This window comes from Typopeltis vanoorti, chromosome 10 (assembly GCF_054136105.1).
Source record: "Typopeltis vanoorti isolate ZY-2024b chromosome 10, IOZ_Tvanoo_1.0, whole genome shotgun sequence".
In the NCBI taxonomy this organism is placed as follows: Eukaryota; Metazoa; Arthropoda; class Arachnida; order Uropygi; family Thelyphonidae; genus Typopeltis; species Typopeltis vanoorti.
Window position 1 is genome coordinate 47,380,291 of NC_143558.1, and position 22,966 is coordinate 47,403,256.

Below are 22,966 nucleotides of genomic sequence, written 5' to 3' on the forward strand. Positions count from 1 at the left end.
TACAATCAAATTCTCAGATGCTGTTACCAGGTCAAGCATTCTCAAACCCCTAGTATTTTCAATTACATGCTGTCTCAGATAGTTATCCCTTAATAATTGAATAAAATCCATTTCCTTTCTCCCATGTATCCTCTCCTCCTTCCAATCAATGTTACCATAGCTGAAATCCCCCATAATAATTACCATCCTTCCACTCATTTCATCAATTTGTTTATGCATACTATCCCCACCATCTATTCCATCCCCTGGTCTATAGCAGCACCCAACTGTATATTTTGTTCTGCCAGTCTCAATCTCACACCAAATAGCCTCAAATGAGCTCTTTTCACTATCCTTCAATACAACTTCAAATCTCCTTTTCTGCAGTTCATCAGTTATCATCAATAACACCTCCCTTCCCCCATTTTATTTTCTCTGTCCCTCCTAAACACACTATAACCTACACATTCTATTCCACTAACTATATCATCTTCCATCAGCCATGTTTCACTAATGCAATAACCTTTGGCCAGGAAGAGCCAACCAAGGCCAAAAATTCTTCCTTCTTGTTCCTAATACTCCTGGCATTAGTATACATGAAATGCAGAGGTCCCTTTGTCCCACCCCTATCTCGATGCATTATTCTAACTATCCCATTCCGATTACTTGTCCTTAGTACAGGCTCGGGTACATTATATACATTCTTACACTCAACTGTCTCACTGATGTCCGCATATCCACTCCCCCCCCCTCCTTGGTAGTTTTAGTTTCCCTGGTTCTGCACATCCATTTTCACTTCATTCAGCAACACTTTTTCCAGTCTCCGCACACCAAATCCATTCAAATGCAGGCCATCCATCTTGTATAAATCCTTTCGCCCATCAAACTCATTCTACACGTCCACAAATTCCACACCACACCGTCTGCATAACCTGCGCATAAAGTCATTTGTGATTATGGCCCTCTTTCTAAACTCCTCTCTATCGTACCGCGGCAACAGACTCACCATCCTAACTCTGTCACTCTTTTCTTTCGCTACCTTTAACAATACTTTCAAGTCCTCTCTCATAAAAAATTTATCTCCTTTCAATTTATTCATACCAGCCACAACTATCAATTCTTTCACTCTCTGTTTTTGCGCTCTAATACTCACTTACATCCTTAAATTTTGCACCCGGTAAGTACGATTTAGTTAAATTCTCATCTATCACATCTCTTAATAACGAGTCACCATACAACACTGTTTCCTTAATTTCTGAAACTCTCCCACTCTTATTCTTATTTTTCCTTTCAAACTCGTTTATTTCCATTAGCCGAGGCACTCAGGAAAGAGTTTTGCAGGTGCTCCAACTACCGCTGCGCACTGTGTATTACTCCGCATAACCTAGCGATCTCACTCCTTACAAATAATTCCTCATTTTTTTCCTCATTTAAGCCATTTTCTCTCTCTGTATAGTTGCTTTTGCTCTCTCTTTGATCTCCGCTCTCATTGCCATCTTGTACAACATCGCAATTCCCTATCAAGCCACTATTTTCACTCACATTTCTGGCTTTCTTCAACCACAACAATCTGACAACTTGACACAAACTTTAATTCCTCACTTTCCTTACACAACTATTCTTTAAAATTTTAAGGAGCATAGTTTCACAAACTATGCTCCTTGCAAACACTTATGTATTGCACTAGAAAAATCCTTATGAAGGCATTTTCACTTGTAGAAATACTTCAATTGTAATTTGTTATGTTTCAAAGTAAGTAGCCTTCATCTTCACATAGTTCAGTTTCTTTCTTTATTAATTACTGAATAGTCAAATATTTTACATGCATTTGTTTTTAATATAATGTAGGATTGTTAAATTACTTACTGTTTACCATTAATTCATCTGAGAGTTACTCTAGAAAACAGTTAATGGATACTGGAGGCCAGAGATATCACAATTTTGAGGAAAATTATGAGCATTGACAAAGATATCACTCGGCAGACCTTATTAAAAAAAAACAAAACAGAAAGATGTCAGAAAAAAAAAAATTAATATTCAAATGTGCACGCAGAGCTAATTTAAGATGATGTGGTCACTTAAAGAGAATGGGATGAAAGGTTAACAAAACAAGTGTTTGAGACAAAAATGGCAGAGGAAAAACATACAGAAGAAGACTGACAGTGATAAACCAATTAAGTAGGAGTCAAATGGATATTTAATCATATTAAGCAAGTGATTCGTAAGAAAAGGATGATGTGGAAGGAATACCATGTGCATAAGGATGATGTCTATTATGAAAGTTATAAGCAGTAGGCTAGAATAGTGTCAACTATTCTAGCCTGCTTTTCATACAACAATCGTTGTATGGAAAGCAAAGTCTGAATATGAAAAGAAACTGACTCTGCATGCTAAAGACAACCCACAAGAATTCTATTGATATGCTGCAAGTAAAAGAAAGAATGAACACAAAAGAATAACTCATCTAAATGCAGATAGCGTGAGGGTAATAGACACAGAAGAGGTTGTTCAACTAATGTTATTTTGTTAAAAGCTATCAACCTGGTGTACTTGACATTGAGCTCACTGCTACCTCTTCACTGGATGAAGAAACTTAGGTGTATAAGGATGAGGCACAATCTGAATAAAAATTCAATAATAGGGACTGATGCGATATCAGCACATGTGCTAAAAGAGTATTCAGATGAACTGGCTATTCCTTTGACCAGGCTGTTTAATATGAGTCTCAGAACAGGAAAGATTCTGCAGAAATGGAAAGAATGTATGGTAATTCCATTGCACAAGAGTGGTGCAAAGACTGATGTATCCAACTATCAACCAATTAGCAACTCAGGAGTGGTGATGAAGATGTTTGAAAAATTGGTTAGGACCTGTATTCAGAAATAAGTTGACAGTGAATCTCTACTTTGCAATGAGTAACATGGGTTTATTAAGGGAAAGTCATGTTTCAGAACTTGCTCACATTCAATAACAATGTTACCATTGAACTAGACGAGGGGAATGGATACACCATAATACTTTTGGATTTTGCTAAGGCTTTTGTCAGAATACAGCATGGTAGACTGCTGCATAAATTGGAGAATATTGGTTTGGATTATAGAATGTTAGCATGGATAAGAGGATGGCTGACTAACAGATATCAAAAAGTGGTATACGGGGGATGTGAGTCTGCAAGGTTTATGGTAACAAGTGGTGTACCACAAGGATCAGTGCTTGGTCCACTGTTATTCAATCTGTACATTAATGATATTGGGAAGGATTTTCCAAGCTACATACAGCTATTTGCTGATGATGCAAAGATACGTAGGGTAATTAGGAATGCTGTTTATATGTAGTACTTGTGGAATGATTTGAATAGGCCTTCTTGTAGAAAGGCTTATACGCTGGTTAAACATGATAATTAATACTTAAGGAATTGACAGCTTACACTAGAAATATAAATTAAATCAACTTTAATATATACTTTCTGATATTTCGGCAATGTCATGTTGCCATCTTCATGGGAACTTAAGATAAAGACACGTGCACGCAAATACTACATAACAGCAAATGAGAAACAAAGCGAGGAAACTACTGTTTTTCTACAGTCCTAATGGTGCCCCTGGCAGGCTATATTAGGTGTTCTTGGCCTTTGGGCTGAAATTCTTCTGATGCAGCAAGTTCAAATATAAAAGACTATTCATGGAATCAGCCTCAGCCCTTAGGAACATGCCAAACCTCAACAAATTTGGATGCATGAGACTGCTCCAAATTTGGGAAACATACATCAGAAGAACTTCAGCTCAAAGGCCAAGAACATCTAATATAGCCTGCCAGGGGGCTATATTAGGTGTTCATCATCAGGCACCATCAGAACTTTAGGAAAACGGTAGCTTCCTCGCTTCGTTTCTCATTTGCTGTTATGTAGTACTTGCGTGCACGTGTCTTTATCTTAAGTTCCCATGAAGATGGCAACTTAAGATAATAAAGATGGCAACGTTGCCGAAATATTGGAAAGTATATATTAAAGTTGATTTAATTTATATTTCCAGTGTACGCTGTCAATTCCTTAAGTATTAATTATCAGATTTGAATAGGCCAGAACTGTGGGCATGGGAAAATGAATGTCAGTTCAGTGTCAGTAAATGAAAGTCATTCACTTCGGCATGATTAGATATCCAATGTCATATTATATTGGCGGGATTATGCTAGAAGAACCTGATGAGGCTAGGGATCTTGGAGTGTTAGTAGATAGGAAGTTGAAGTTCAGGGGTCAGGTAGCAAAGGTAATTGCAGTGCTGAAACGAACATTCATATGTAAAGATAAGGATGTAATTTTGCCTCTTTACAAAGCCTTGATAAGATCTCACTTCGACTATTGTGCTCAGGTCTCTGGTCTCCTTGTTTCCGTTTTGATTCTGATATACTGGAGAGAGAGAGAGAGAGAGTGCAAAGGAGAGTGATAAAAATGATATCAGGATTGTAGAATACTAATCATGAAGACAGATTGAGAATTTGTAGACTGCAGGCACTAGCAACAGGAGAAAGCGGGGCAATATGATTGAAACTTACAAACTTCTGAAAAGGTCATACAGGATTTCAGTTGATGGAATGTTTCAATTTATGAGGGGGAGAGGACGAGGGCATACTTGGAAGCTAAGAATGAACGTTTCTAAGAAAGGGGTGAGGGCTAGATTTTTCTCTCATAGGGTGGTGCCTGATTGGAATGAATTGCCATTGGATGTTGTGAGTGCTAGCAGAGTGAATGAATTTAATAATAAGTATGATAGCTGGTGTGTGTGGTATGTAGCCTCCCTCAGGTTCCTGACTTCCTGGAGGTCTTTCATAATAATAACAATAATAATAATAAGGTTATTATTATTATTGTATGGTCCTGTTGTGTAAGGTCTTGATCATACCTCATGAATTACTATGCACAGATTTGATCACCTGGTTAATGGGGATGAGGATATATTAGAAGGGCACAGAGAAGATTGACAAGGATCATGTTTGGTCTTTGGAATGTGAGGTATAGAGACAGATTGAGAGAATGCAGTTTGCAAAGTCTGATGAGGAGAAGAAGGGATATGATTGAATGATAGTAAGGATTGTTACCAAGTTAATGTGAAAGAAATTTTTCATAGAATGGGAGATGGTAGAACAAGAAGCCATCCTCCCAAAAAAACACTATATGGAGAGTATGAATAAAGGCGTGAAGAGCAAGTTTCTTTGCATGGAGTGTAGAGATTGTAGACCCATTGAACGAGTTTAAATTTTGAGGAACTTTAGACTGTGTACCTCCTGCTTTGGGTCCTTTGACTCCATAGAGGTCTGATGTTAATAATAATAAATTTCCATTGAAATAGAGAGAGAGAGATGCTCAGTGTTACGCTAGATCTGGTAGTATTAAATTAGCAAAACCTGTGATATGAAGAGCAGAAATATAATAAGGAAGGTAGACATTCAGCTACTTAGGCACGATTTTTACTGAAGATGGTAAATTAAATATAGAAATAGACAACAGAATCAGCAAAGCTGGTATGGTGGGAAGTCAATTGAATAAATTCATATGGAATAAGAAAGAAATTAGTCGGAACACTAAATTAGCTGTATACAAGATAGTGTTCAAACCAGTTTTAACTTATGGATCTGAGAACTGGGTCAGAAGTAAAACACTTGACCAAAGACTAGAGACCGCAGATATGAGAGTCCTGAGAAAGATTAGAGGTGTGAACAGATGGCATCAATGGCAATATCATATTAAAAATGAGGATATTAGGAAAGAACTTGACATTGTCAGCATCCAGGAATGCGTTAGCAGAGCTAATCTCAGGTGGTATGGTCACTTAAATAGAATGGGAGAGGAAAGATTAGCAAAACAAATGTTCTCTGCCAGGTTGGCAGGAAAACGATCCAGAGGAAGACCAAGATATAGGTGGATTGATACGGTACAAAGTGCCTTAGACGATAGAAATATAAGATCTGATAATGTTGGAGTCTTGACAAGTAACAGACTGATTTGGAGGAAAATTGTAGATAGGAAGTTAGTAATGATGTAATTTTTTCATGTAGTACTGTCATATCCTGTACACCCCTTGAGGGTACATGGCAGGAATTTGATGATGATGACATTCTTGAAATGAAAAAGTAGTATATACACAAAGCTCAGTTGAATAAATTTCTCTCCTGCCAGCATGTTTTCAGAGTGACATATATCATTTTTATAAAAAAAATCAAATAAAAATAAGTATATGTAAGAAAATATGAGAAGTAAACTAGATTTATTACTGCATGTAGTCTATGTTCATACAGTTTCTTTTAAGTAAACTTATTCGCCTTTCACTTTCACATTAAAACTCTGTAATAATAATAATAATAGAAATAAAATAAATCGACTGATTTGTTATAGTTGTCTCTTCCAAGACTGAGGTTAAAAAAAATGAATATTATTAGTGGACCACATGATGCAACATAGCCAGTATAAATTTAGTGAAAGAAATTTTGTCTATTAATTCTAGTGCTATATACTTAAATTTCACATGCTCAAGATTAAACATGGATATGTATACTACCATTAAAAAAATAATCTGGAAGAATTCTTTAATGGAAATAATTATAAATTTTGCCTTGTTTCATATACATTTTAATATTCTTACAAATTTTTACATAAAAAATGTATATTAAGGAAAGTGGGGGGTAAATATGAGTCAAAAAGAGTGCAACTGAAAATTGTACCATTCAGTGAACACTGCATGTATTACAAAAGGAAAGGGAATAAATGTTATGCCTTCTGAATCTTAGAAATAAGGTCTAGTTTTAAACCTTTTTATGATTTGTGTAGCAATTCATCCTATTTGAAGTAAAGAGGGGAATTATGAAAACTTTCACCTACATTATTATTATTACATGACACTTCCAGGGAGTCCATAGACTCATCGAGGGAGGACACCTACTACACAACTCTATCTCCACCACTCAATACACCAACTACAATGAACCGCAACTATACCAATGCCATCTACTACCCACCACCAGTAGTAAATTCACAGATAATCACAAACATCCGTGCCCACAGCAGGATTCAAACCCATAGCCTTTTGGCTGGAGAGCAGATACGCTATCCACTCGGCCAACTAGGCTGGCATTTTGTAGTATGAATGTTAAAGATTTAGAACCAAAAGATGGTTAGGGAAGCCTGTAATAACATGAATTTTCATATATTCATTGGAATAGGAAGATGGGGGGGGGGGTAGTGGAAGAAGCTTATTTGACCTGGTACAAGATGTGAAGTTCTGTTGGTTTAGCAGATTAAAAGGTGATGACAATTAGAAGAGGATTTAAAATCACATTTTACGACTGGGACTTGTTAGATCCAGGTGTACTAGAGACATCAAATTTACCACCATCATCAGTGTATTATACTTTTTTTTAATAAGAGTGCTTTTATCATTATAAGAAATCTATAATGATGTATAAAGCTTTTTTTTTTTTGCATTGCCGAAGTTAAACTTATTATTACGTGACACCTCCAAGGAGTCCAAAGACTCATCAAGGAAGGGCACATACTCTATGACTCTCCATCTCACCACTTAATCGAACTGCGACTACCATCATCATCTACACCAATGTCATCTACTGCCCACCAGCACCACCACTAGTGTCTGTGAAAATACACACAAACACTCCACAAGTGTCTCTGTGTATTTTTTGTCTGGAAATTGTGTGTATTCTCAAGGCTGATTTGTCTGTATGCAAGTTGAAAAGCCCGAATTTCTGGGAGAAAAAAGCCTGCTACCTCTGTATAAAATTAACTTACTCGCCTTCAACTGAAAAAAAAAAATTTCAAATATTCTTCTCCTCACGACGAGAATTGAACTTAGGCCATTTTCCAATCAAAGGTCATAACGTACTGCCATTCTTCCAATAGCACTATGGACGTGCTTAAAATACAGTGATTCAGTTATAATGTTATCCTTTCACATCTCCCTGGCAACTTTTGTGAGATTGCATATGATTCACGAGGACATCATTAGCACATACTATCCACTATACCAACAAACAGACACACAAACTTCTATTATACTTTTATCATTTTATGAAGAGAATAACCTCTCTCTCACTAGCCATTTAGAACTTCACTGGAGTACATAGCAGTATGAAAATACTTACTTTTTTTATTGTAAAAGCTATAACAAGCAGTAAAATAAATCATATTACTATCATATGGTAATAAAATTACTAATATTTTATTAATATGTGTATATATTTAAAATTTACAAAACTCATGATTTTTAAGTTTAGTTGATCTGGAAAGGCATGTGACAAGGTGCCAAGAGGAAAAAGCTATTCAAAATGCTACAGTTATATGGTGTAAATGGGACATTATATCAAGCAATACATAGTCTCTGTTTAAGCTGTAAGTTAGCAATCAGAATTGAAGGAGGTATGGCAAGATGGTTTGAAGTAAAATCAGTTGTGTGGCATGGGTGCACATTATCTCCATTGTTGTTTGTTATCTATATGGAATCACATTATGAAGGGAAGTGGTATTAAATATGATATTAAAATTGGCAATGTTAATCTTAGCTCTTTACTTTATGCAGATGATGTTATACATACTTCTGAATAAATCCAGTACAAGTCTGCAAAATTCTCTGACTAATTGAATAACTATCATAATAAATTTGGTATAAAAATGAGCAATAAAAAAGACAAAGGACAATGCAAATAGGCAGAGACATTGAAAACATCAACTATATCCTGGATGGTGAACCTATAGAATAAGTGAAACATTTCAGCTATTTAGATATACTTTTTAGTGAAGAATAAATATGGAAATAGACAACAGAATTAGCAATGCTATATGATAGTAAGTCAACTAAATAAATTTATATGAGATAAGAGAGAGAAATTAGTCAAAACACTAAATTAACTATATACAAGACACTGTTCAAACCAATTTTAACTTATGGATCTGAGAACTGGATTAGAAATAAAACACTTGAACAAAGATTGGAGACCTCTGATATCAGAGGTCTCCAATCTTGTTCTGAGAAAGATTAGTGGAGTGAACAGAAGTCATCAGTGGCAGTATCACATTAAAAATGAGGATATTAGGAAAAAAACTTGCCATTGTTATCATTCAGGAATGTGTTATCAGAGCCAATCTTGAATGCTATGGGCACTTAAACAGAATGGAAGAGGAAAGATTAGTAAAACAAGTGTTCTTTGCCAGGTTGACAGGAAAAGGATCCAGAGGAAGACCAAGATGTAGATGGATTGATACATATGAAGCACCTTAAAAGACGGAAATATAAGATCTGATAATATTAGAGTCTTGACAGACAGATAACAGATTTAGAGGAAAATTTTTGATCAGAAGTTAGTAATGGTGTAACCTTTTCATAGTACTATCATAATTATCCTGTAAACCCCCTGAATTTGATGATAATAATGATTAAAAAAAAAACATAAGTTTCTGTGGTTTAGCAGTTCTGTGGGAAGGTTTTGGTACTGAGACCACATTATAATGTAAATTAAGAGTTTAATAAAAATAAGCAATTAAAGCCCAACAAGTTTTGTAAGTTGTAAGACTTACATGATCAGGGGTACTGGTGAAAAATAGTTTTGCACAACGCAAGACTATAAACAATTAATTACACATATTATATGTTATGATAACTTCACAACTCTTAAACACAAATGATAAACCAGAATAAAAATGGCAAATTCATTACTGTATGCATGTTGGAACACTGCTAGTTGTTAGACAATGTGGTCATAATGTAGTCTCAATACTGAAAACTTCCCACAGATGATAATGATTTTTATCCATTTTTTGAGAGTGATATGAAATCAATATTGGGATGATCTAAAGACTAATTTAAAAAAATACATACATGCCTGAAATCCATGCAAATTAAAAAAAACTACAAAAATCAGCCATTAATGTTTGATTTTAACCTCCCCTTTTTTGTTGTTGTTGTTGTAAGTTATGAATAAGTAATAATTAAGCACATGAAATATTGAATAGTTCAAAAAATTTTAATTTTGTTTTTCACTCCTTTCCTTCTCTCCCATTTAAAAAAAAATAGTGATCATCATCATCCTGACAAATACCCTCAGCAGGGGGGGGAAGGGGTATACAGGATCTATGATAGTATTATATGAAAAGTTACATCATTACTAACTTCCTATCAACAATTTCCTCCAGATTAGCCTGTTATCTGTCAACATTCCAATATTATCAAATCTTATATTTCTATCTTCTCAGACACGTTTTACTGTATCGATCCACCTACATCTTGGTCTTCATCTTGGTGTTTTTCCTGCCATCCTGGCAAAGAACATTTGTTTAGCTAATCTTTCCTCTCCCATTCTTTAAAAAAAGTGGTCATACCACCTGAGATTAGCTCTGCTAACATGTTCTTGAACGCTAACAATGTCAAGTTCTTTTCTAATATCCTTGTTTTTAATATGATGCTGCCACTTATGCCATCTGGTCAGTCCCCTAATCTTTCTCAGCACTCTCATATCTGTGGATTCCAGTCTTTGAAGAAGAGTGTTATTTCTAATCATGCTCTCAGATCCATAAGTTAAAATTAGTTTTGACTAATCTCTCTCTTTTCCATATAAATTTATTCAGTTGACTTCTTACCATACCAACTTTTCAAATTCTGCTATTTCCAAATTTAATTTGCCTTTTTCACTAAAAATTGTGCTAATAGCTGAAATGTTTTGCTTGTTTTATAGGGTCTTCATTCAGGATGCAGTTGATGTTTTCAATGTTTCTACCTATTTTCATTTTCTTTGTTTTTTTAATGCTGATTTTCATACCAAATTTATTACAACAGTTATTCAGTTTGGTCAGAGAATTCTGCAGATTTATCCTGGATTTACTTAGGAGTATAACATCATCTGCACGAAGTCGAGAGCTGAGATTAGCATCTCCAGTTTTGATATCAGGCTTAATCACGTTACTGTCAATATGGATAAAATACATCACTCCTCTACACTTCATATCCATCATATATTTCAGTGTGATATCAATGGTATTACAATTTTAATATGCTTCGCATCCATAGTAACCTTGACGTCATGGCCTGTGTGGTTAATACTGCTTTCCTTCATAATGTGATCTATATGGATAATGAATTACAGTGGAGATAGTGTGCACCTTTGTCACACACCTGATTTTACCTCAAACTATCTTTCTAACTGTTGACTTAACTCAAATAAAGACTAAGTATTGCTTGATATAATGCCCCACTGACACTATACAACTGTAGAATTTTGAATAGCTTCTCTCCTGGCATCTTGTCATATGCTTTTTCCAGATCTACAAAACTTAAATACAGATCTCTGTTATATTCCCATGACGTCTCAACTGTTTGTCGTAAAGTGAAAATCTGATCCTGACAGCTTCTATTTGGCCTGAATCCAGCTTGTTCTTTACCAAGCTTCCTTTCCACAGTCCTTCTCATCCGTTTCTCAAGAATACTTGCATAAATCTTACCAGGAACACTCAGTAGAGAAATTCCTCTGAAATTCTCACATTCGGTTTTGTTTCCCTTTTTATAGATGGGCACTATGAGTAGAATGCTCATAGTGCCCATCATTCTACTCCAATCATCTGGTTGACCCTCTGACCAGGCCTGAATTATGCAGTTTAGCCACTGTAAAACTCCATATTTTAGCATTTCTGGTTGAATGTCATCTTCTCCAGCTGTCTTTCCACATTTCAGGTTTGTGATAGCTCTTTCTACTTCAAGTACTGATATATATTCCAGATGGCATTCTTGTTCAGTGTTTTCTACCACTGTGCTGTAACTGTTTGTTTCAGTTAGCAATCTTTCAAAGTAATTACTCCATACATCAAGAATATCTTTATCTTCAGTTCTCATATCCCCTTTATCATCTCTAATTCCTTTTACAGTGCTCTTTCCACCATTTCTGAGCTTTTTCATGATATTTATTTTATATGTTCTTAAGAAAGTCTTCCCATGATTTTTGTTTAGCTAATTTTCACAGTGTTTTGCTTTCTTACATTTTTCTCTGTATTTCCCTAGGAGCACAAGCTGACTTACTTGCCAGGAGCTTTCAATATGCTTTCTTCTTTTCCTTGACTGTGCCTCTTTGACTTTCTGAGTCCGGTTTTAATTTTTCTGATTTTTGTTCTGATTTTTCTATCCTTGCAAAGTACCTGACCACATGCCTCTCTGGTTGAATCAATCAAAGTTTTCTTTAGGGTTTGCCACTGAATCACCATAGTTTGGTTCTTTTACAAATGCTTTGTTTTTCTTTCTTGGCCTTATGTGCTATGAGGCACGAAAAGGATAAGTATAGAATATCTGGAGAAGGCTAGTGGTTGATATAGTATTTCATGCATTACAGAAAATTAACCACTGCTTGATGAGTAATTTACCAAATACCTCAGTGCTAAATCTTAGAGAAAAAAAAAAAAAGATTGTAACAGTGAAGCGGCATATAAAAGCTGTTAAGTAGGCCTGTTCATGTTTCTCTAAATGTTAAAGTTATTATGTAATCCTTTGTTTGGTTGAAATATATATAACTGTAAACATCTCATTTTCCTTTTTCCCTCTTTTACCTTGTGGTGTTGAGGGTTTATTGATCATCGGACCTCAACTGTTCTCAGGATAAGGTGGTCAGCCCTATGCCCTGGTGTATCTTATGTCTATAGTGGTGTTGAGTTCTCAAGGCCAGTTAACCTGCTTTGCAGGATGAAAATCCCCCAGATAAACTGGGGAGAAAAATCTTACTGTCCACACCCAAAACCAAAACCAGCTAACTTGACTATGGCTGAGAAAGATCCTTAAGCTCCTCACATCAGCAATGGGAATCGAACCCAGGACACTTTTCCAGGCATATGGTTGCGAGGTGCATAACCACTCAGCTAACCGCCCAGATTACTGTAAACATTTGTATTTAAAATGAAACTGTAATACATATCAAATTGATTGATGCTATTGTTATTTATAAATAAGGTTGAGGTATAATACTCTTCTTACCTTGCAGACACATCAACTCATTGTCCAGGACTTTACTGTGGTAGAATGAAGATAAATGGATCCTGGGGTGAATGTGGGGTAAGATTTTTGCATTTTTAAGTATGACCAGATTAAAACACCTGATTACTATACAGTTGATAAAACTTTAATAGTCCTGCTTATTTATAGTTTGACTCATTTTCTAGCCATTTGAAGGTCAGCTATTTTCAGTATGCATCATGGTAAATAAATTTGCTGTCACATAGCAGAAGGTGGTAGAAAGATCAGGACATTTTAATGAAATTATTTAAACTAATATCCACTTTAATATGTAAATGTGTACAGATTCAGCATATTTGTAGAAAGGAAGATATTTTTAGAAAAAATGCAGAATCAAGTTTGGATGATTTTAAAAATATCTTTAACTTTTTTTTTTTAAAGAAAAGTCAACAGCTGTAGTAAATTACCATATATTTAAAGACAGATTTTTGTTAATGATAGCAGAGGAAATGAAGCCAAAAAAGGGAGACAGGGTTTCAGCAGGCATTTCATTTGAGGTTATCTGGTGTGAGATAAAGGCCAACAGGACTAAACATATAATTGGCTGCTGCTGTTATTTGGGGGAAGGAGGGGATACTGGAGAATGTAGATGACATTCACTCGCCTATTAGCATGATGAATACAGGTTGAGTAATTATTATGGAGGATTTCAACTACAAGTACATAGACTGGGAGGAGGAATGGCCATAGGCAGGGAAGGAAATGGAATTTATACAGTTGCTGAGAGATAATTACTTCGGGCAACATGTAATACAGGGGACACGAGGTTCAAGAGTGCTGGATCTGATCATTGCATCAGAGAGCTCAACAATAACCAATCTATCTATGCTGTCTCCGCTTGGAAAATGTGATCATGTAGTCTTCTGGGAGATTGCCATACGTGCATAATTTTCTATTAAGAAGGGATATATGTGGAACTACAAAGCAGGTGATTATGATAAGCTGAGGAGACAGCTTTCAACAGAGCAATGGCATAAAAATATGGAGGGGAGAGATGTTGGTGCATGGGAGTTGTTTGAAGAAAGCAGTTTCTAAATGTCTACCCAGAATCAGAAGGATAACTCAAGTAGGAGTATGTGGATGAATAGCTTTATTAAGCAGGAGTTGCACACAAAGAAAAGGTTGTGGAGGGATTATAAAGAAAAAAGTGATCAGCATGCTCATGAGCAATATAAAGTTCAGGCAAGAAGGGCGACTGGTATGGTAAGGAAAGCCAAAGCTAATTATGAGAGAAAGATAACTGATGAGACCAAAAGAAACCATAAGGAAGGCAAGTAAAAAGAGGAATGATTATGAAATAATGACCTTCAAAAGTGCTGATGGTGGGGAGATAACAGAACCAAACCAAATTTCAGTGCCAGATGAAATGACTGATAGGAGAATAGAGGTTGAAGAAATGGAGGTGCTTAAAATATTGCAGTACCTCAATACAAACACAGCCATGGGATTAGATGCATGTCGACCCATGTATTACGAGAATGTGCAAGGGAATTATTAACTCCTCTGACCAAGCTGTTTAATTTAAGCCTCAGTAGTGGGAATGTCCAATGGAATGGAAAGAGAGCAAAATACTCCCATTACATAAAGGAGGCTCTAAGACAGATGTAGCAAATTATAGGCCAATTAGCATCTCAGGAGTGGTGGTATTGGGGAAATTGGTAAAAGACAGTATTCAGGAGTGGGTGAATAGGAATATGATACTCTATAAGGGACAACTTGGTTTTGTCAAGGATAGGATCTTGCCTTAGTAATTTACTTTTTATAATCAACTAACAACTTAATCGGATAAGGGAAATGGCTACTCAGTGATACTGCTAGATTTCACAAAAGCATTTTACAAGATTCCATATAGAACTCTATTTCATAAATTGGAGCAAATGGAGATGGATATGAATCTGGTGATTTGAATTAGAGGGTGGCTAATGGACAGATATCAGAGAGTGGTTTATGGCGGAGTTGAATCCAGGAGAAGGCAAGTGACTAGCGGTGTACCATAGGATTCAGTACTTGGTCCTTTGTTGTTTTTATATTTGTATATTAGTGATATAGGAAGATCCTGTAAGAAAGAAGACTTAAACAGAGACTAGCAATATGGCCAAAGGTAAATGGCTGCCAGTTTAACGTGGCCAAGTGGAAGGTGATGCATGTTGGGAAGAGGTCAGAAGCTCTTCCTAAAGGAAATTGATGAGGCCAGGGATGTCAGTGTAATTGTGGACAGGGAGTTGAAGTTTAGAGGGCATATTGCAAAGGTAACCAAAACAGCACATCAGGTTATGTGGTTGTTGAAAAATGCCCTAACAGCAGGGATAGAGAAGTTATTGTTCCCCTACATAAGGCTTTAATAGGCGACATCTGGACTACTGCATACACAGATGTGGACTCCCAGACTCTTTTGTGATAGAAAAGTTGTGGAGAGAATCCAGAGATGAATACATTGTACAAGGGGTGATGCACATACAGTAGTATATTTAGATTTTGCAAAGGCTTTCGATAGATTGCAACATGACAAACTATGGATTGGAGATTGACTATATGATAGGTATCAGCTGGTTGTGTATGGGGAATGATATTCCAGAAGAAGAAAGTCACTAGTGGTGTGTCCCAGGAGTTTTAGGGCCATTGTTGTTTAATTTGTATGTAAATGACATTGGAAAGGGCTTAAATGGTCACATACAGTTTTTTTTCAGATGCAGAGTTTGGGAGAGAGTTATGAGAAGTAGAGCGGATATTGTAGCTTTTGCAAGAGGACCTAAATAGATTTGTCTGAATGGGTGAGTGTGTGTGGTGAGGGGGGAATGTCAATTTAATGTTGCAAAGTGTAAGTTTTAAAATTTGGGCAGCAAAGATGGGATTTGGAGTATAGGATTGGTGGGGATATTTTAGAGGAGGAGATGAAAGATATGGGAGTGAAAGTGGATAGGGACTTGAAATTTCATGAACATTTTGCTAAAATTGTGAGGACATCACATCAGATTATGGGAATGATGCAGAGATCACCCAGGTGTAGAAGTAAGGATGTTTTGAACAGGACTTTGATTAGGCTGCACGTGGATTACTGTGCTCATATTTGGTTGCCAGGTTTTCAAAAGGATAATGTGATGTTGGAGAGGGTTCAGAGATGGACAAGTTGGTTTCTAGTCTGAAATATGAGGAGACAGATTGAGAGAATGCAAATTACAGAGCGTAGTGGTAGAAGGAAGAGGGAGAGACATATAAGTTGGTAAGAGATAATTACCAGATTAATATAGATGAGTTTTTCATAGAATATCTGCAGACAAGGAGAGAACGAGAGGCCATCCCTAGAAGCTGTATAAGGTGGGTGTGAGCAAGAGGGTGAGGAGTATATTTTTTGCATGCAGAGTGGTGGGTTATTGGAATGGGTTGCCTCAGAGTGTGGTGAGTGTAGGGACAGTGAATGCATTTAAGTCGAGCTGTGCATCTAAGAGTGGGACCTCCCATGATGAGTCATTTGACTCCATGGAGGTCTTGATGATGATGATAATAATTTTTTTTTTTTTATCTTGAGGAAGGAAATGCCAAGCATGCTACAAACTAGAAAAACAAATGCTAGAACCATTATTATTTTGTTAATTCTTGCATGGAAGAACTTTATTAAAGATAGTTATTTTCATTAAGCAATTATTTTATAAAATAATTGTTTAATGAAAATAAAATAACAAAAATAATTGTTTAATAACATAATCTTAAAGATAATTATTTATTAAATTGTCTTGTGTATTGCTTGTTAATAATCATAGTTAGAAATAACTTCACAGGATACTTAGTTTCTGCACTTGTGGTTTTGATTTACAAAACAAACCACAACATTTATAATAATATATGTTATCTGCAATATGTTGAGTTACAGTTAATCTCCCTCATTTTTAAGAATCTTTCATTATGAATTCAAACAAACAGGAAACAATTTGGGCCTCATTATTTGTTTCCTCTATTTACAAAAATTCAAATTAACATACATTTCAGAATCAATTGCAGAAAATCAGTAACATAAAAGACAAAAACAAAAGCATAAATGCTGCATCTCAGCAGTGTTTGTGATTGTCTTTTGCTTTATATTCTGTGGCATTGTGGGTAGAGATTACAAAATTGTTTATATTTCAGTCCACTGTGAATAACATTTTAAGGACTGCTAGTTTGTATCTATCGATGTTAAAGCTTCTTTAACACCAATAGATACAAACTTTAGAGACTGCCTGTAAATCTCTGTGATGATGATCCTGACAAGGGATGCAGCTCTTCCATCCAAAGAGTTATAAGAAATGCTCTGAAACCATGTTTGCCAGCCTGGCTGTCCGAGTGGTTAGCATATCCGCTCTCCAGCCAAAAGGCTGCGGGTTCGAATCCCACTGTGGGCATGGATGTTTGTGATTGTCTGTGGAAATACTAGTGGTGGTGGTCTGTGGTAGATGGTGTTGGTATACTTACGGTCAGTTGGTGGATTGAGTGGTGGAGACAGTAGTTGTAGAGCAGGTGTCCTCCCTCCCTCATTGAGGGAGGGCACCTGCTCCCCCTCGATGAGTCTTTTGACTCCCTGGAGGTGTCAAATAATAATAATAATAATAATAACATGTTGGAAGAGAGGAGGAAAAAAGGTCCAACACACTGTTGTTATACTTAACCAAGAAGGACAATGAACCTGTCGATCCAGATAACCATCAACTAGGTTCATCTCATTAAGGTTTCTCTATTATGTCATTATACAGTATTATTAATTTTGCATTCCAAAACTCGCTACTATTATTACTACTACTCAGTATTTTCTTGTACAAAGAAGAAATTACTGCACATTTGAAAAGAAGTACATTTACTGTGTGATAAGTGGCATTTTTGAAGTACTTATATGTTTATTACTTTTTTATACTAAAATATATATAAGTATGTGCCTCCCCAAGTGAGCATATACATTTCAGTTTTGAAAAGAAATTATAATCTGAACTGCAGTTTGAATAGGCAGATAAATCCTCCTCCCTCAATAAATGTTGAGCACGTATCTAAATACAAATGTGTTCAACCCCCCTTTTAAATCATTCTTTCTTATCAAGATAACTGTCAGATAATTTTTTTGTTTTCAGTAATAAAACTTAAGCTGTCATTATTATAAATTGAGAAATTATGTCATCTCAAGGGTAATTAGGGAGAATTAATTTTGATAAAAATACTCTATCAGCCTGCAAAATAAATATCAGTATTTCTATTTAGGAGGTCTGCTAATCATCCTAAATAGAATTGCCTGATACATGCTGTACTACTGTTTAGGACTCTTTAGTGTTACTTCTGAAAAAGTGTTCTTTTCATTCTCGATAGTAGTGTTATGGGTGCCTGTCTGGCTGGATCCACCATTTCATAAACAGCACAGCTGACTGGTTTCTCAAAAGGTGAGATATCCTGGGTGTTTACTCATTGGAAAAATAACCCATAACTGTGATCTGAAGACAGGTCAAGAATGAGATTGCCATCATCTGAGAGGACTTAGACATACAAAAAGAACTTCTTGTATGCAGCAATTGACTGAAGCATTTAATGAAGGCTGTTCTAAACTCATATCTCACTGAACCTGAGAAATGAAGAGGAATGGTATTGGCAGTCACATGCTTGTAGATAAACCACTGATTTCTGTGAAGAACTGGAAAGTTCGTCTACAGTGATGTCAGTAACACTGGAAGACTGGGGGGAAAAAGTCATGGTTTGACAAGTTACAGTACACTATGTTCTGTTCTGTTGGTATGGAATGGATCCCCAGATATTGCTGGAAGGGCAGGTGTCCTCCAAGGAATATCTGAACATTGTTAACAATCAAGTCCATCCTGCAATGTTGAGTTTTTATCCAGCAGGTGACGGTTGTTTCACAGATGACAATACCACTGTCTTTCATGCAAGAATTATTCAGCAGTGGTTCAGTGAGCATGGCAGTAACTTCCACCATCTTTCCTGGCCACCACAAAGCCTAAATCTGAATCCCATTGAGAATGTATATGGGACATGTTAGTAAAATGAATCTGAAGCAGTCTTTTTCCATCAAACCCGAGCCAGTTAAAGGACTGTCTGGGATCATTTAGCAGTAGACATAGATGCAATCCACCACCTTGTGGAATATATCCCAAACTGCACATGTGCTATAATTTGGGCTAAAGGAGGTTTAATATGGTATTAAATGAAAGTTTCTAATTCAGTGGTTGGTATGTGTACATGATAAAAGGCAGAGAGCTGCTCATGTTTTAATTCTTGTCAATTATTATTAATTATTATTTAATTATTATTATTATTATAATAATTAGATAATTTATAAAGTTAAAAAAAACTTATTATAATTGCTCATTATTAGGCTTGTGCTCAAGGCTACAGGGCATCAACAAATTCTCTATGTCTTCATTGTCTTGATATGCCACTGTTTTATGACTGGCTGTATCTTGGCTTTATGGCTCTCTTGCTGTTAGTCTTAGAATGGTATGTTATTGACCAGACCATGAAGAGGAGAATGTAAGTCACTAATTTGATACAATCTTAAAGTTTAATCTGTGTTAAACTTATGTATATATATATTATTTGCAGAGTAATTGACTCGGTTTAATGACATGTTTAAAGTTATTAACTGACTTAAACACTGAGAAAAAATATAAGAGATTTAATAAGGTTTCAATACTAGTTTCATTGGAAATGCCGACTTCGTCAGGTGAATATAGTACCATGGAGAAAATAGTACCATCGTAAAAAATATATTGTACTACAAGTAGTAGTTGTGTTTAAAATTGAGTCTGAGCATTAGTTCTGCCATGAAGCACTTTACGCGTGAATGATATCATGAGTATGCCAAAACTGGATTACAGCGCTATGTGAATCGGGTAGGCTGTAACTGAGATTGCTGTTTAGATGGATAGGGTCGAGAGCTATTTCTTTGGATTCCAAGATACATCTTTCTAATTCATCGGAGCATTTATGGATGTTTGAAGTTACGTTTCAGTCTATTTGATATTGTCGTCCTTCAACATTGGTATTGGCAGAGAATAAAACATGGCTGGATAGGGCCCTAGCATGGGTTCTGTTATAAGAAATGTCACATTAGTGTTCTTCTAGGCAAAGAGAGATGGACTTTTCCGCCTGGCCATAATATGGTTTACTGCAACTGCAAATGATTTTGTATACTCCTGGGAACTGAAGAAGGTTGTGTTTTAGGTTGACTGAGACAAGATCGGAGTTTTGGAAAGGTAGAGAAATATGTTTTAACATTAAATTTCTTCAGGATTTTTGCCAGCTTAGGGGAAAGAGAACTTATATACAGTTAGGAGATGTAGGCTGCGGGGTTTAAGTTATCTTCATTACTATGTTGATTACATACACTAAGACAATTATAGATATTTTTAGGAGAGTAACTGTTATTTAAGAAGGTCCTTTAGAACTCTTTAGAAAGCCAACACACACTGATAGATACCTACATTCTTCATCTCACCACTATCTCCCTCAAAAATTAGGAATTACTTCCACACTAGCTCATCGGGCAAGATCCTTGTTGTCAGAAGAAGAGGAACTTCAACAAGAACTTAGTTACCTCAAAAGGACCTTTTTAAATAATGGTTACTCTCCTAAAAATATCTATAATCATCTTAGTGTATGTAATCAACATAGTAATGAAGATAACTCAAACCCCACAGCCTACATCTTACTGTATATATGTTCTCTTTCCCCTAAGCTGGTGAAAATCCTGAAGAAATTTAATGTTAAATCATATTTTTCTACCTTTCCAAAACCCTGATCTTGCCTCAGTCAACCTGAAGTAAAACACAACCTTCTTCAGTTCCCAGGAGTATATAAAATCATTTGCAGTTGCGGCAAACCATATTATGGCCAGACAGAAAAGTCCATCTCTCTTCACCTAGAAGAACACCAACGTGACATTTCTTATAACAGAACCCGTGCTAGTGCCCTATCCAGCCACGTTTTATTCTCTACCAATACCAATGTTGAAGGACGACAACATCAAATAGACTGGAACTTAACTTCAAACATCCATAAATGCTTCAATGAATTAGACATATCTTGAAATCCAAAGAAATAGCTCTCGACCCTACCCATCTAAACAGCAATCTCAGTTACAGCCTACCCGATTCACATAGTGCTGTAATCTAATTTTGACATACTCATGATATCATTCACACGCAAAGTGCTTCACTCAAGAACTAACGCTCATACTCAATTTCAAGCATAACTACTACTTGTTCTAAACTCTGTGTTTGTCTAAAGTACAATATATTTTTAAGATGTTGTTTTCTCCAGGGTTCTGTATTCATCTGATGAAGTTGGCATTTTCGATGAAACTAGTAGTAAAACCTTATTAAATCTCTTAAAGTTTTTCTCGATGTTTAAGTCAGTTAATAATTTTAAACATATATAAAAAAATATATATATATGTGAATTAGTAGGTTTATCAAGGATTTTTCCATTATTTTATAATAAACAGAATAAACAAAGTTTGCACCTGAAAATATCTTCAGGACTGAGTAAGCTGGTACATCCCTTGGCAACTCGTAGCAAAGGTGGACCAAGCTCTCATCACTCCTTGTCTCAGTATCTCCCATAATGCAAAGCACATCTCCTTGTTGACATGTATACTGCTATGCATTAAGGGAAGGGCCACTAGATGTACCACCTTACCTCAGTCCTGAAGATATTTTCAGGTTCAAACTTTGTTTGCTTACACTTGGATAAAAGGATTAAACTAAATTTATTATAGTCTAACCAAGTGCAAAATAAACTTCCAACATCTTTCTCCAAATCCAGAGTAATTTAATAATAAGGTGGTACACTGGTTGGCAACTCGTATAGGTAAATATGACTTCTTCATTGCTTCTGCCTTAGTATCACCACTCTGGGTTTGCATCCCACTGACGAGACCTCAATAAATGTCGAAACCGGTCTGGGTAGTGGCCCTTCCCTTAATGCATAGCAGTGCAGTATCATGTCCACAAGGAGATGTGCTTTGCATTATGGGAGATACTGAGACAAGGAGTGCTGAGGGCTTGGTCCACCTTTGCTACGAGTTGCCAAGGGATGTATCACCTTACCTCAGTCCTGAAGATATCCAAGTGTAAGCAAACAAAGATACACTTTGTTTGCTTACACTTGGATAAAAGGATTAAACTAAATTTATTATAGTCTAACCAAGTGCAAAATAAACTTCTAATATGTTATGTCAAAGTTCAGCACTATTTTTTATTATTATTATTATTATTATTATTATTATTATTAAACAAGACCTCATGGAGTCAAAGACTCATCTAGGAGGTCCTTTTATCTCACACACATCTCATCATACCGGGTCTTAAACACATTCAAACTCCTTGCAGACACCACACTCTCAGGCAAGGCATTCCAATCATTCACAACTCTGCACGAAAAAAACCTGCCTCTCACTCCCCTACTCACACCCTCTTTATACAGTTTCCAGGTATGACCTCTGGTTCTCCCCTGATCTCCCACTATTCTCTGTAGAACTTCTCCACCATTGATCCTATAACAACCCCTTACCAACTTGTAGGTCTCTATCATATCTCCCCTCTTCCTTCTCTCCACTAGACTCTGCAAATTACATCTTTTCAATCTTTCCTCATACTCGACATTCCAGAGGTCAGAAACTACCTTAGTCAGTCGCCTTTGGACCCTTTCCAACATCTCTTCATCCTTCTGAAAACCAGGTGACCAAATCTGGGCACAATAGTCCATGTGTGGCCTAATCAAAGCCTTATACAATGGAACAAGAATCTCCCTACTTCTACACGTCAGTGTCCTCCTCATCATTCCCAGAAGTCTTTGTGTTGTCTTCACAATTTTGGCGATGTGTCCCCTAAATTTTAGATCCTTATCCACTATCACTCCCAGATCTCTTATTTCCTCTACTTCCAACAATATATTCTCACCAAGCATAAATT

General features: G+C 36.1%; 1 protein-coding gene across 1 annotated transcript in view; it reads left to right on the forward strand.

The window, feature by feature from the left end:
- LOC150102395 (JNK1/MAPK8-associated membrane protein) overlaps positions 1-22,966 on the forward strand; it is a 66,622-nt gene that overhangs the window by 15,714 nt on the left and 27,942 nt on the right. The window contains exons 2-3 of the mRNA XM_090399375.1: positions 12,994-13,064; positions 19,369-19,523. Of these exons, the coding sequence (XP_090255501.1) occupies positions 12,994-13,064; positions 19,369-19,523 (226 nt within the window). The remainder of the gene's footprint in view (positions 1-12,993; positions 13,065-19,368; positions 19,524-22,966) is intronic.